This window comes from Haemorhous mexicanus, chromosome 1 (assembly GCF_027477595.1).
Source record: "Haemorhous mexicanus isolate bHaeMex1 chromosome 1, bHaeMex1.pri, whole genome shotgun sequence".
Lineage (NCBI taxonomy): Eukaryota > Metazoa > Chordata > Aves > Passeriformes > Fringillidae > Haemorhous > Haemorhous mexicanus.
This window is the reverse complement of record NC_082341.1, coordinates 47,278,011-47,294,438: the sequence shown is the minus strand read 5'-3', so window position 1 is coordinate 47,294,438 and position 16,428 is coordinate 47,278,011. Positions and strand designations below refer to the sequence as shown.

The window sequence follows — 16,428 nt, the reverse complement described above, 5'->3', positions numbered from 1 at the left end:
CTTCACTTGCAAACTAGGAAAAGGGTAGGAAAATGGGAAGCCCTTCCAAATGCCAGCCAGTGCAGCACCAGGGAGCAAGCTCAGGTGACTCGCACAAAAAATGTTGGAAGCACTGCAGCCTGCCAGGGGAAAAACTCAGGACTCTTACCTTGTCCAAAAGCATGGCTTTTCATCTATGTATCTGTACTGCTTTTATCCACCTCCCCCAAAAACACACACACACCAAATACACATGCACATCTTCCTCCTTACAAGTGTGCCACGATTCTTCCAAAATGTAGAGTCAAATTAAAAGCTATAGGAACAGCCAGCTTAAAAAACAAGAAATGCAAACCTTGCCAAAAAGGATTTGTAAAAAGCATTGCCTTGAACATTCAAATATGTCCTTGGTCAGAGGGGGGAAAAAAAGCAAAGCCAAAGTTCAGACTTAGGGATTAATGTACCTTGTGTAGCTGGCCTGAGGGTTTTTCGGAAACAACACCCTTCCAACATCCTCTAGGGCCCTTCCACTTGCGGATGTTTGGCAGCATCGGCTGGTTCAGCTCCATACAAAACTAGAGAGAGAGGAAAGGGGAAAAAAATAACATCAGCTTGGAGAGTTTAAAAAAAAAAATTGCAAAATAAAGTGTGTAGTAAAGCAGTGGTAAGAGGTACAGAGGAGCACAGGCTGCGCTCTCTGCCTTCCCTGAAGGCTTGCAAAGGAGGTGGTCCGAGCCACATCCCAGGGTGACTCACCCCCAAACTGGAGATAAATAAAAGCTAAAATAACTCAGTGCAGATCCTGCAAGGAGAACATTTATCCCTCAGACCCTTTTCTTTTCCTCTAGAGCTACTTGTTTGATTGGAAAGGGGTTTCCTCTGTGCTGCCTCTGAAGATGCTGGCTGCACCATATCCAACCCTGCCTGGGGCTTCACAAACAGCTGCCAAATCCTCCTGGAGGCAGGAGGCCCCCATAGCGTGGCTGGCCCCACTCCAACAACACAGCCACCGGCACGACATGAGAGGAAGGGTGTAGGCCAAGCTCAGTAGCTGGAGTTTTGGGGTTAAGGCTCCTCTGACTTTACGCCAGGCACACGTGCTCAATTTCCTCAGTGCATGAAGGAAGCAGCTGCACACTTGCACGCAGTTCTAGCACGTCCTTCTCATACTTCCCAGAGGTGCTCATCTCCTTGGTCACTGCTGAACAGCCACAGCACTCAGACACCATTACATGTCCAAGCTCAGGGTCAGAGCTAGAGAGGCTGCATCCTAATGCCCAGGATCAGAGCTAGAGAGGCTGCATCCTAATGCCCAGCAGATCAGAGATACCAGAACTGTGGACAGAGCCCCTGTGGAGAGCCCCTGAGTTCACCTGATTAACATCTTGAGATTTAAATAAAAGCAAGTAAGTAAGTAACTAACTAACTGACTAACTAAATAAATAAATAAGAAAAATCACCCTGGAATTTCTGCGATCTGAAACTCCTTACGCAGAAAATATATTATATGCAATATAATACTTTTTGTTAGGCGTTTTTCAAAACCAGGCTCAACAGGAGCTAGAGTCCTTTGCAAGGCTGATGTTGGCTCCAGGCAGGCTCTGGCCAGAAGCTGACAGGGATAGGCAGCAGTCGGACGCTCTGGTTGTGGCAGAGGTTCTGGCTGTGGGGAAAGGGGCTGGGGAAAAGTCACCCCTGTGAAAGAGCAACAGGGACTTTCACCGTGCATCATCTTGTTCTGATACTGGAGAAACTGGGTTGAAATGCAGAGGCTTTCACAGTGAAGAAGGATCCTCAGACAAAGTCTTGGATCCAGAACACCCCTCCAGATCAAGCAGCAATTTAACAAAGTATACGCAAGGCAAACAATAACGTCATGTGCACAGTGACTCTTTGCAATGGGACGTGTCTCACACAGTTTGAAGAGCTACAGAGCTGCACGGATACAAGTATTTCCTACACAGATATCAGTAAAATGATGGGATAGTTATTTTCATGTTCACCTTCTGATTCAGAAACTAAAATCAAATCCTGATCTTTCACTGACTCCCTTGTCTGCAAGTTCAGCATCCTTCAGGCTGAATCTGTAGGCATTGATTCTCAGATACAGCCCAGGCACCCATATCTGCCTCAGAAGCCCGAGAGCCATTTTGGTTGCACACCCAAAGCAAAAACACTTGGCACGGTTTTTAAAACAAGTTTTCTGACGTACAGAGGTTGGCTGGGGCTTCTTATTCAAGATGCCACAGTAACATACCACATTGTTGCTCATTATGTACCTTCAGGCAGTGCTGAGGCTGGGCTGATTTATGGAACTCAGAGGTAGGTAGGGTGTTTGCACAGCCTGGGAACACAGCTCTGCTCTCAGCTGATCACCAGGTGCTACCCCAGCTAATACAATAAATCACAGCAGCAATTATTACTCACTCCTAATGCCATTCTGATGTCTACTACAGAGTGGATGTAGTCAATGAATTTTCTAACACTTAAATAATTTGAATCAGAAAGACAAAAATATTGTTGACATTAGGAGCTTAAAAGTAACCTGACAAAAGACTTATCTCTAGGTTGCAGCTGCCTAGAAGGTCCAGCCAGCATAAAGCATATGACAGGACTGAAAAAACCCCACAAAAACCATCATTTTATTAAAAAGAGCATCTGCAGTCAACTAGTTTGAATAGTTTGTTTCCTTTAAATTGATTTTTTTTTTAAAGGCCTTCATTTGTCTTTGTGGACACAAAAAGACAACAAATAAGATTACACGGTTTGTTCAGAAAAAAAGCCCACTCTGGGTATGGCTGCAGCCATGGAGAACTTGGCCTACAGCAGCTGATTTCAATCTGTACTCATTTTCCAAGGCTTACAGGCACACATATTTTGAAGCTGTGACAGCATACTTGCTGAGGTCATGTTTTTTTGCTGAAGTGAGAAAAGCATTTTTCACATCATGTTGTTCTGCCCACAAAACCCAACGTCAACCAAGATTACGCTTTCCCTCACGCAGCAAAAATATACAGACAAGCTCCTAGTCCACGTTGGGAATGAAAAAAAAAATGCCTTTCCTCTTTTGCAAAGCTAAGTTAGAGCTGTGCCAACCCCTTTGAGAGGCAATTCTTCAAGTGGTAAAGAAAAATTAAAATCTCAGTTAATCAAAACAACTTCCTTCCCCCCACCCCCCACCCCCCTCAAAAAAAATCCTCCTAAGGAAAAGAGCTCTGGCTTTGTTTTTCCCTAGAGCCTTTCAAGCTGCAAGTTTCCTGAAATTTAACCAGCCTCTTCATTATAACTACATATAATAACTCAAGCTCACACACACACACTGTGAGAACAACAGCACCCAGGCTTATTTACACAGATACCTTGTAGTCTCTCTCCAGCTGGGTGCTGGTTTCTGTGGGATAGGCGGTGCTGCTTAAGAACAGGAACACGGCAGCACCAGGCTCCAAGGCATACTCTAAACATAGGGAAGCCTGTGCTTGTGAGTGGTCAACCTCCTTGTGCCAGGTAACTACCTGTCCATTGGATTCAACGATCTTTATGGTCTTCTCCAATCAAAAACTAGTCTGCAGTTCTAGGATTGCCTCCATCTGGCATACAGGGCGCCAATAAGAGCCCCTATCCCTGGAACTGGGATAAGCTCTGTTGCAATTGATGATAAGTAACACGTCATTTTCCCAAGAAGGGAGGATCCAAAGATGCAATTGCTCTTTGTCCACCCTGATAAAGAGCTGGCACCTGTCCCTCCCTGCCTGTCCAGAAGCAGAGACAGGTACTTATGGCTGACTTAGGAAGAGAACAGAGGGCAGCTGGAAGAAGCTGGAGAGATGCACATTTGAAGAGTGACTGGAAAAGCAAAGGCAAGGGGTCTTGGACTAATTTGGGAGCAGGAAAAAAACATATGCTGGGCTGGTACATGCTAGAGACCATAAGGCAGTTAGAGTCTTCCTAACACACCTACATGCCTCCCCAGGGCACTCAAAGCACTGCCAGAACATCTGACTTGGGCATGAAGTTCAGTCTCTTCCAGTGCAGTAACTCTGTCCCCTAGCAGAGCTGCCAGCGAGCGCTCTGCAATTCTGCGCACAAGCAGCTCCCATCACCTCTTCTTCAGGATGCCCTGGTTACTCTGTGTTTTATTTTGGGGTGCTATTTGTGCAGCCAACCCTATCTGTGCAGCAGGATCATCCTTCCCAGCTGATGGCACCACTGCATGCTGAACATCTTGGCCTGCCAAGTGTTACTCCTGTAATGCCAGGTCTGGGGACCACCCTGAGCCAGCGACCTCCCTTGTGGTGAACATCTGTTGCTCAAAAAGAAGATGGGCTAAACCCCGAGGAAACCAAATGTAACCCAGGAAAAAAATGCCTTAGGGTTTAATAAATTACACATTTCTTATTAGCCAGGGATTTTTCTTTGGAGGATACCTTTGTTTCAGACCTGGAGTCAGAGCAGAGGCTGTGAGAAGGGCACCGGGAGAAAGAGCAGTCAAGAGGAGATTGCCAGGGTGAGCCTGCTGTTGTGGCATGGTACATCTAGGTGCAATAATCATCACCTGAACTTCAGAAAGGCACTCAAAACAATTAAATATCCATTTTGGTTAACCAGCACAGAAGCTGTCAGGACAAAAGGGCACTGCAATTGAGGTAAACAACTACTTGCTTCATCAAAGAAAAGGTGATTTTGGTTCCATTTAATTGAGAAGAGAGATGAGAACGACAGAATAAATTTTCCCTTTCTAGATGTCACAAATGCACAGTTACTTTTCTTTTAATAAGCACTGGAGGGAGCAGCTTTAATGAGTACCAAAGATGAGTAAGAAACTTCTATCAATTCCTTATCATCTCAGCTATGCGTAGATGTCATATTAGCAAAGACTTGTCTTTCCATGGGGAAAGACACTTGCAGTTTGAGGTAAGGGCTGTTTTGCGCTACAGAGCATCTCCCAGTATGAAGGACTTCGTTCACCCAGGAAGGGTAAACAGAAGAGCTCTAAGATAGACCTTGTAAATTGAGCGGTGGCACTTGAGGAGAAGGCCCACAACACTCTCCAATAAAAATCCCATCCTGAAATATGATCGAATTTATTTCTGATAGAAGATACAACAAAATAGACGGTGGCTTAATGAGACCATCTGGCAGTGTTCATTTTTAATCCATACTTGATTTCCCTGCTCTATTCCTATGTACTGTATAAATTAAAAATCAAATGCACATTATCATTTCTTTATTCATCCAACTGGACTGTATGTTTATTTCTAATTGAAAAAGCAGACTTGAACACCCATAATCTAAATCCAATCTACCACAGGACACAGCTACAGTTGGCTCACCCTAAGGAAGCCTGACCCAGAAAGCCAGGATCAGAAATGTTACAAATATTTCCAAGAACCTGAAACCAACATTGTTGGCTTTTAAGCAAAACTTTCTGATTTGACTTCCAGAAGATGAGTGTTTTGTTAGATCAGGTTTGTGAGGAGGAAAAGCAGAGCTGAGGGCTGAAGAGACCTGTGGGTGCTGCATTTTATTGTACTGGCTATTGAGATAGGGAAAGGTCAGAGGCTTCAGGACTGTTGCCCTGGTGTAGGCACACGTGACAGTGCAAGGCAAGTCAAGAGGAGATCAAAGACACAGCGGGGCCAGGATGCTCAGCACACTTGTGCTGCTGGGTAACACTGAATGCACTTCCCACAGGCTGGAGCAACTCAGGAAGGGGACACAGAGGAGCAGCAGGTGTTTCAGTGACATCTGCATTCTCCTATAACCAATGTAACAGCACGGAAGGAAGCATTATTACGATTAAAGCCTGAAACTGACAAGAATGTTGTCTCAGGCCTTCACTGCTTGTTTGCCTTTCTCTCAAGCATATCCCTTTCCTGTTTGCAACACAGCTGAAAAACACACACATGAGAACGAGATGCATCCCCTGCCGTGCAGGACGCACTCACTGGCTCTATTCCACATAAGAAGCATATGGGAAAACTGGGGTGACCCTATGTTAAGTTATGACATTATTCACATGCCCACTCAAATAGTCCCTTTCAGGAAGACTTCATTAAAGACTGCATCATCTTTACTGCTTGTGGTGTTCATGTATTGCTGTTAGACAAAGGTAGATGGGGGTCTGATAGGCAGGTAATTATAAGTGTATTCAAAGGAGAACAACCCCTCCTTCAGGAAATCAGTTTCAGTCTTAGCCATATGTATATATGTAGCAGACACAGGTCTAGCTACAGCCCCGTGGTGGATGGAGGCTTAGAGACAAGGAAATGCCAAGTCATAGGAACTAAACCAGAAGTCTCCACTCTGGTCCTCCAGGCCTTCTTATCTTTCTGTGACCCCATAGGCTATTTTCCCTAACCCTTATAATTAGTCAGTTCCCAGGCCCCCTAACCCTATAAAAGGGGCTACCTTGGCCCATTCTGTTAGAAGAGCTGCCGTCAGACCCTTTACAAACCCCTTCAAATAAATCACTGTGGAACCAGCTGAGGCCTCTTCTCTCTCTCCCTGTGTCTGCCTTCCTACAAGCCACTACGGGCCAGAGCACCTTAGAGCAAGCTAAGAGCTGAAACTACAAAAGAGCTGATATCACTAAGAGCTGATAATGACTGAGCTTGCTAAGGTAGCCACGGCTGTACAGCAGTTCAGGCTCAGGCACCCAGCCTCCGGAAGGCTGAGCTATCCAGCCTAAGACTGCTTGTCTGGGGCGACCTGATCCTACAAGGGTCCAGCTATCCGGCTAGGAGCGGCCCCGTGGCTTTTTTACATATATATTTGTGATGGAAAAAGTTCTCTTTCTCAATATTGTACAGAATTCTACAATGACGTTAGAGCTGAGCAAATAATTTTAAAACATTTAAAAGTTTGGGAAAAAAATTCTAGGACAAAGAAAAAAAGCAAAAAAGCTAATCAATCCACTGAACAGGCAAAGGCCATAGATTCATGCCTGGAAAACTTATCTGCCCCTTTGGCCATGCCAGCATGTCCTATTTGTACTGGGTCATTAAGACCTGGGGCAATACCTTCCCATCCTTTCTGTGCTGGTTTGCTGTTCCTAGAACTAAATCAAAACATCCAGATTCATGGCCAAATGAATTCTTGCTACCCTCCACATTCTTCACATTGCCTAATTCACTCTTCAAAAAGCTCTATACACTCATTGCAAGAGGTGAAATCAAGGCAGAGCCCTTCAGCACAGCCAAATATTCACCCCTTGTCCTTCTTCAGAAATAATACAGGACCCATAGGCACAGTCACCACCTTTACATACCTTTGTGTGCTACGGACATATAAAGCTCATCTGTTGGGATAATGTGCAAATTGGGGTCCTAAAGCTTGGTCCATCTTGAAGGCACCTATGGTTTTTTCCTCATCTCAAGAAGGACTATTTTTTCCTGGAAAAAGTGCTGCTTCTGCTTCTTAAAGAGCACACCAGTAATTCGGACACCCACAGAGGAAGGATTTGTTTCCTCTGAAGATCAGATTCTCACTCAGCTCTGGAATGGCAGCTCCAGGCACTATGTTATTGACCACAGAGCAAACACCATACCACAGCCTCACCCCCGTTAGCCTTGTGGTGACCTGAATTCCCAGCTTTGCTGCAAAAACCACTTCTAAGCTTTATACTTTTAAAAAAGGAAACCTTCAGGACTGAACTTCTCAGAGGGGACAGGATGAGGAAGGATCATTTTTCAAGCCCAACTATACACAGGCTAGAAACTAAGTGGTGCAGTCCCTCTGCCTGCTTCAGAGGTGGGCAATTCCATGTCTGCAGAGAGGCACTTCTCAGCAAAGCAAAGCGTCAGAGGAGACCGTCATTTAAGGCACCCTGGGGTTAGGCAGCAGCTAAATGATGCTTGGCAGGACTGGAAGGTTTTTCAAACTGAAGGCATTGTTTCCCACATCAGGTATCTGAGCCCCTTCATGAGCTTGACTCTCTTTTGAAGCAGCCCCTGGATGTGGATCCACCTGGACATGAGCCCCTCTCCTGCCGCTGCTGTGCTACTCACCCATTTTGCTTCTGGAATGTGCCAAAAATAATTATGCTGATAGGTTTACCATTATCTCAGTTATCAAAAGTGTGTGATGGTTTGTTTCCACACACAAACTTGTTGGAATCAGATCACTTTTTCTTTTTCCTAAGTCAGGCTTTACAGGATCCATTGGGGAGTGGTAGGAGCCTAAGTCTGCACTCCCAAGTTACTTGCTTTCCCTTCTGAGACTTACTTTGGAAAAAAACTTATGAGTTTTACTTGCTTTGGAAAAACTTACGAGAACAGTGAGTTTCTACACTGCCCTCCCAGATGAATTATAGCTCACCACAGCCACCCAAAATGCTTACTTTTCTGTACTAACTAAGAGGAAATTACTGTTGTAATCTTTGAATATATGATTAAAAAAACATATTGTTGCACATACACACAGTTCTTTGCTCACCTCTAAACACTGTGTTCCCAGGACAACAATGCAGGTCATTCACTGGCCTGTTCTCCTACCTTCATCCTAAACAAAGATGATTATTTATAAAAACAGTGTCTTTTTATAGATCTTCAAAAAGAAGACAAGGAAGAACCTTTGGCACAGACCAGCAGAACAACAACTGAAAGAGGCAATACAGTAACTCCACTAACACATTTTTAGTGCTGGGGGCACTAGTGAAGAATTATGGGATGTTCAGCTGCCTCCTGTCAAAATTGAATACTCACTATCTTTCATCCAGTTTGCTGTTTAATGGGAAGGTGTCTTCAGAGATGCATAATGGAAATCTATGCTGTCCTTTCCCTGTGGAAGGGGACAGCCATATTTTACCAGGCCTTTATGTAGAACATTTGTGGGTTCTTAATTTTTCATGTTTCCATTCACAAGCTGAGCTTTTTCCTTATACTTTGCAAGATGGACTCATTTGGCAGAAGACATTTCCTGTCTACTTCTTTTCATACTCCAAAGACTTTTTTTATTTTAAACATTGTTCATAAATTAAGGCTCAAGAGGTCATCAAGGATGGTCACAAATTTATTCTTGAAGTCTTTTCAAGCCAGTCTTTTATACTTCATAAGTAGGCACTATAATCATTAACAGCTATAATGGCATGCCAAGGGGACTGACATGATATAAAAAGGAATAAAAAGAAGCCCTGGTGACTGTGAAAATATCTTTTTTATCACAATGGTTTTACCAAAGTTGAGTGAGTTCAAGTAGTTGCGCTATGTTGTCATCAAATAGTACCCAGCTCAACTGAGTAGTTAAAATCACAGAATCACAAAAATCATGAGCATCCATGCAGCAGTTGTCTGGAGACCTAAACTATGTGTCCATTTGGACTGGATATCAGGTACTGGGCAACCAGGAGTGAATGGCTTCCTGGGAACAAACACCTTTTTATGGTTTTGGTTTGTTTTTTCTTTGTGTGGGTTTCAGATGTTTGCTGGTGGTGGGGTTTTTGTGGGGTTTTGTTGGGGGTTTTAAGTTTGTTTGGGAGGTTTTTTTCCTTAGGGCCTGGGGGTTTGGTTTTTTATGTTTAATCCTGGGTCAATTATTTTCCCATGAAACCCAGGAATCAATTTTTGCGGCATGGTGTAAAATGACACCACTGTGAACACAACCTTACTCACCCAGGAACTACCAGGACTGCACGAGGTGACAATGAGTTTATCAGAACCTAGCCCTTAATATAGAAAGCAAATAGAGAACTATCCTATGAAACGTGAGATACAAAAGTGATAAGGAACAGTAGATTATTCACTGACTAAAAGCACCTCAAACAAAATGAGCTCTATCGATCTGCCATCATCTGAATCTCCTCATCTGCATGCCACCTTCAGCCAGAGGAGAAGAGGAAGGGGGGGATATGTTCTAATGCAAAAGAAGAACAAATAAAACTGAAAGGGAGCAGGCAAAGCACAATATTTGAATGTTATTAATCAAAGAAAGCTGCTTAAGCATGTAAGATTAGGTGTCCCTCCATCTCATGATAAAATTTCACTAAATCTAGAGGTAATAATAAGTGAGTTGGGTGTTTTGTGGCTTCGTTTCTTTCCTACTGTTGGTATTACTGTTTACCCTAACTGATCTACATCTCTGCTTAGAGCAAGCATTCTTTCCCATGGTAAGAATACAAAAACAAGGAAGAAAGAAACATCTAATATGACTCACAACCATTGCCAGCCTCAAATATTTATTCTTCCTTCAGGCATTGATTACACCACCCTACAGAACACTGTGCCATCTTCTGTAAAGTTATTTTAATCTGCCTCACCTCCTAATTCTTTTTTTTTTCTTTTAATGCTTATAATCTGGAGGATCTCTTCCAGGCTGTTAGCACTAGGCCATGTTATTTTACCTTTAAAAAAATTTTAAAAAAAAAAAATCATACTCCTTTCTTTTTTGTTTTTACAGCTCTAGCCCTTAATTTAGAGGGCCGAATTTGACAATCATTCCTCTCTGAAACAACTCATTCTTTATTTATAAGTTTCCATGAGAAATAATTCATGGTTTTCTGTCTGTCCTTACAAGCATGCCCTCCACGGAGTCTACAGGACTGTCCTTCAACCCTGACCAAAGTTCTGCTCCAACAGATTCCATGGATTCTGGCTTCCCATGGAGAGCACATCTATTACTATCAAAAATTATTTGGGATGACATTAAAACCCCCTTGCAGCTATGTCAATCTATTAAAAAGGAAAAAAAAAAGCAACAAAACCAAAAAACACTCTTCCTCAAATTGCCGACTATTCAAAACTGTTCCTGTTCTTTGAACTTGCTTTGTCTTCTACCATCTTCTAGAAGAAATCAAGGAAAAAGGACTGAGTAAGCCCCCTGCTACTTCTACTACTCACAACCAAAACTTAACACTTGCCAGCACTTATAAACACATATTTTCTGTTTCTCCCTGTTCTGGAAGTGTAGAGAATGACTTCACTATTGGGTGAGTTTGGCTTACATTCAGGGACAAGACCAGATGATTTGCAAAAATGCCAAGCTATTAGAACAAGCAATCTCTGCACCACCACTGCTCAGAGATGCTCAGCAGTGCTCTAGGGAAGGAGAGGGCACCTAATAAGGGGACAGCATTTTAAGAGAATTTGTGTTCTCTGTAGCTCCTGTGCTGTGTATAGCATGGCTTCTAGTGTTTTGGTTATTGAAGTCCACTGATCATCAGAAAAGAGGTGGGCAATGCAACTACAGAGAAAAAGAATCCAGCCAAGATCAAAGACACCAGAAATCCTAGAAGATGAAAGCCAGTGGTTCCAATGCTGCTGACCAAGTGATGATAGTTTGCAGGTGAGGGGCCTGGAAAGATAAAGTAGTCACAGGTCCTCCTGCAGAGAGCTGCTGGAATCATCACAGACCAGGCCAGAACGTTAAGGTCCACCAATACATGTCCTTAAACTTCCAGCCATCTAGATCCCTCCTAGAGCACAGAAAGGAGGAAAAATATGAAAGGCCAGAAGCAAACACAGTATAGCTGCAGTGTTCCTAAGACAATTGAGTAGATATGCTAATGCGAAAAAAGGCACCCATTTAGTAATAAATGCTACAGCATTTGCAGATTCATTCAGCCAAAAATTATTGCTTTCCAATTAGAGCTATTCTTTCCTTCACTCTGAGATTTCATGACCCCATGGGGTGCAGTCTGAAAAAAATTATAGGAATACTGAGTATTACCTTCACTCAGATAATACCTGAGTATTACCTTCACTCAGGTAAACAAGCAAGACAATGGAGAGATGGGGAAATACAGGGAGGGTGTGGGAAAGCAAAAGGGTAAAGTAATAGGGTATAAGGTGAGAAAAGAATAGAAGCAAAATCAGTGGGATGATATGGAATAATCTCCTTTTACTCTAAGAAATCAATCATTGAGTCCATGGTGGCTTTGAAGGAACAGGGCAGAAGGACCTACATCAGCTGATGAACTCTGCAGAAGCCGAGCCCACAGCTCAGAGACTTGACTCCAGCTATCATCTCTAGAAATGGGGAGCAGAAAAATGAGGCAGTGACACGTCTGGATGAAACTGATCAAATGTCCTGACTGAGTCACTGGCAAAGTTGACATCTCCTTTTCCTGATCTGGGAAAGCAAGACTGCTGTTTCCTTATCTGACTCTAGAGGACATCCAAATGTACTTAATTTTCAAAGGGGTCAACTGCTTTCTGGAAAGGATAGGTCTAAGAACAGGCAGTAAATATAACTCCTTTACAGCAACTAATTCATTCGTTGCAAATCGCCTTATGATCTTTTTTAACCAAGAGCCCAAAGCAAGATTGCAAGCTAGGGCTCACACTGTACAGAAGGATTATGGCAATTAAAAATATGCACTCAAAGACTCAGTCCCAGACTATCATTTCTGAGCAACATTAAAAAAAAAAAAAAAATCACATCAAATGCACACACAAGCACATATATATCCATGCAAGCAAGATGTGATGTGCCTATGCTTACCCCTGCAAATGAAAACCACCACCTCTCTTTCAAACACTGAAAAGCTCCTAGGGATAACCTTTCACAAATAAACAACCTGCTCTGCTTGGAGAGGGATTTTATAAAGAACAGAGATTACAATGGGCTTAATCATGATTAAACACTGATCTGGCTCAATCTACTCAAAAGCAGACAAAAGATAAATAAAAACCTCCAGCAGATGCATTTCATACTGGAAATTCTGGAACTTCAATTGACGTCATACTTTTTATGTTCTGATAATATCTGGAGGAAACAGTACACTGGACCAAGAAAACAAAAGCAAATTTTTAGTTAAAATTCTCCATGTGCTGTGTAAAAAGAAGGCGGCTACAGCAGGGAACATACAGGGCAGCTCAGCATTTTACAAACCTCTTTTTGACTGTGGCTGAAATTGCACCAGCAGAGCAATGCTACTATAAATAAACAAGCACCCCCTTTTTGCCTTATCTTACCCTGTAAAATTGTGCAACAGCAGTCACTGATTTTTCCCTCACACAAAAGCCACTTTTTGATCAATGGCAGGCATGTTAAATTTCTTCTAGTAAAATAATGCCACCTTCTCAGTATCACCTCAGTTGTGCTTCACTGATTCCTCATGCACAGTGTGAAAATTTTGTGTGATGGGAAGGGGCTGAATTTAGCAAATATTTCCCAGATACCGACATCTGGTCTTTCCTACGGGTGAGGAAACCCAGGAAACTGATTCCACATCATAGAAGACAAGTCCAGCCAATAGTACTGCTCATGGAGGTGGGAAAAACCAAAAAAAATGAGCACACATTGTAGAGATTGTTTGTTTACAGAGCTAAGTTTTCCATTTAATGCAACAAGGTAAATATGAAGAAAGATAAATGGCTCTTTAGATGGTGTGGGGGGAATCTACCTGGAGGAGAAGGCTGATCAGAGTTTTCTCATTCTGTTATCTCCAGCAGAAATTCCCAACAGATGACCAAGTAAGGTTAGACCAGCAGACAGAAGAGATCCCTTCCTGTATTGAGAAATGCATGCCTGCCTGCCCTTGCGTCCAGAGAATGCATTCTGTGCTTCAGAGGCACCAGGTGAAAGACTTTCAATCCCTCTTGATTTGTGACCTCCAAAACTTCTCCAGTAAAGGTGAAAATCCCCACACAGACACCGCAAGCCTACTGATAATTGTTTGGTTCTTTTCACTTTCTTTTCACTGACCTCTTGGACATAGCTCACATAAATTAGCTATCATTCTTATAGGTAGACCTTAAAAGTGAAACTTGTGTAACTTACACTGATTTTCAAGCTGCAAGTCATTGTCAACTTCAAGAACATCATTCCTTAACAAAATCAAAATTCTCACCCCAATTCCTATTGTCCTTCAGCCCACCTAGTGTGTCTCATAGCAATCTAAGTAGATCTCTTCCAACTCCAGAACAATCATCACTTTGCAAGTGAATTCCACACTTCACAAACTGCAGATCAGAATCACATGATTTGCATTTCCTAGACTGAGAAGCCAACAAACTTCTTTGTGGAGTCAAGTAAACAGTCCTTTGTCATCCTGAGTAACAGCAAATGCATTTACATTTTGATACACAAATAGGAAAATAATGGGTTACTGTTGCTTGCTCACAAAGCAGGCTTACATTTTAAAAAGCTGCCAGGGGATTATTGAATTGTACAATTTATTTATTTCCTCTATAACCCACCTCTGAAGCAGAAATGAGCTCAAGAGCCCCTGTTAACACCTGAAAGATGCAGGAGGAAATGCTTAGAATGCAAAGAATATTTTTATTTTTCTTGTAAGATGGATGACTCTTCCTGCATAACTTACTGACATCAAGCACCAATGAGAACAATTGCCTTGGTGTACATGCATACCTATTGAAAAAGGCTATGAATTTAAATGCTACAACAGTAACCAATGAGAAATGTCACCTGGCTAGGCAGTTCAACCTAATTACTTACACAGATTTATTTTTTAACTATAAAAACAGCATGTTCCTTGGGAGAATTATTTTTTCCCCTTCCCCAAATAAATACAATTAACATTTGGCAAGTGGAATTCTTCTTCTGCAACTAAGGACTTGCCAAAATTAGATAAAGTAAAGTACTCCAAAACACACTGGGGCAAGAGTGTCACGAGTGTCTCCCAGAGCTGTGCTTCTGGAAGAGGAAGGGATGTTCCATACAGGACTCGGCACCAACAAGCCTGCATGCCTGTGATACTTCTTCCTAAAGCCTGAGCAGCCTTGAACCCTTGTGGGGATGAGGCTGGCATGGCTGGAAGCCCTCCCATGGCATCTGGCCATCTGTGTTCTTCCCCGCCCTCGGCAAATGCCAGCAGCGCTGCTGAAGGGAAGGCACGCAAGTAAGGCAATCCCACAGCAGCAGGGCAAGCTCAGCGAGGGGGCAGGGGGAAGCAAACACATTGATTTGAAGGCTCAAGGTAGGACAAAATACAGGTAAGCACGGGCTTGGTTTTAAGCTGCCTGCAAGACCACTCACATGGAGCCTGTGCCAGAATGATCTGACAGGCTACGGCCAAAACAAACACAAACCCACCTCTGACCCAGAATTTTCTCCAGGTAAAGACTCTTGTTCTTCTTATGTGGCCTGGTTCACTGAAATAAATTATTATTTTCCCATTCCTCCTAACAGCAGTAAGCATGGCGCTGGGGCTCAGCTCCACAAGCAGCACCCTGTCTGTGGTGCTTACAGGAGACTGTGGCACCCCAGAAAAACAAACCAGCTCATGAGCAGCATCCAAGGGTCCGGCATGTCCCAGTCCAGGACAGGCTGTAATTAAACCTTGCCAATCATCCCTCCTGTTTTGGCAACACCAGGCATAAATGCCACCAGTGTGGTAGACCTTGGGATTAAAGGGCCATTTTGGCCCAATTTGCCAAAACATTGGGGTTTAGGAAATTAAACAAATGGAGTCTTTGCATGACCCAAAGCTTCTCACAGTGTGTTAGTTCATTTTCAATAGCCAAGGTGGGAGAAAAGTTTAAAGATACTTAAGTATCTAAGACAGAACAGCACAAAATCCTTTTCCAGCAACCAAGACCCCAACAGTTCAAGCAAGTTCTCCCAGCCTGCTCCAACAGTCCACTGGCTTCAAGTGCCTCACCTCACAGTCTGCCTGTGTTATTCATGGCCAGAAAAATGTTATGATACTGCCTCAAGGCCCTGGTTCTCAAGAGATGAGCTGCACATGCACCCGATTTCAATGTGGTTTGATTTCATGGAGCTAATCTGCAGCCCCTAAGTCTGTTCAGCAGGGGTCTTCTGCTCACTCCAGGATTCCGTGCAAGTGTCAAAAATATATAAGAACACTTTCAAAGCTGGGTAGCAAATTTTAGAAACAAGAAAGTTTCCAAAGTTGAAAACCATCTACGACAGACTGGAAAGTGTCCTACAGGAAAAAAACAGTTTTAAGTTATCATGTCCATAGTACTTTAAAGGAAACTTCCCTTTGAAAAACAGAAAAACCCATCTTAGAATAAATATGAAAATATTATCATTTAATAATATTCTGTATTCCTGCAGTATAATGCTGATAAATAATGACTTAAGAATACAAAACTCAGCACAGTGTTCTCAAAACCTGACTCTGCAAGCAGGTTGGACAAGGGATTTCGTTCTATTCTGTGGGCTTCTTTCCCCTCCTGTATTTAAAAAATAAAGACAGCAAATTTCTTTGAAATTACCTAATTCAAGCCTGTTATTTTCCATAGGGCTAAACCGGCCTTTTAAATTCTTTAAGCTTGGCATTGTATGAAAGCAGACATCAAATATTCAGAGAGCTCAATTTAGAAAGATCATTTTTCTGAGGCTGAGCCTTTCTGAAGAGCTTCCTGCAGCGCTCCAGACAATGCCTCAAACTGCCATTCCCACCAGGCTGAGGTCACTTAACCATGCAGACCATGTTTTTGGAGGCATCGGGCCAAAGGGAGGTACAGGTCCATTGGAAAGGCTGGAAGGGTACAGGGTGTGAGGGGCCAGTGAATCTGACTGCTG

At 42.9% G+C, this 16,428-nt stretch overlaps 1 protein-coding gene across 1 annotated transcript in view; it reads right to left on the bottom strand.

The window, feature by feature from the left end:
- Positions 1 to 16,428, bottom strand: part of EEPD1 (endonuclease/exonuclease/phosphatase family domain containing 1) — a 62,917-nt gene that overhangs the window by 12,269 nt on the left and 34,220 nt on the right. Inside the window, exon 3 of the mRNA XM_059848680.1 lies at positions 444 to 554. Within this exon, the coding sequence (XP_059704663.1) occupies positions 444 to 554 (111 nt within the window). The remainder of the gene's footprint in view (positions 1 to 443; positions 555 to 16,428) is intronic.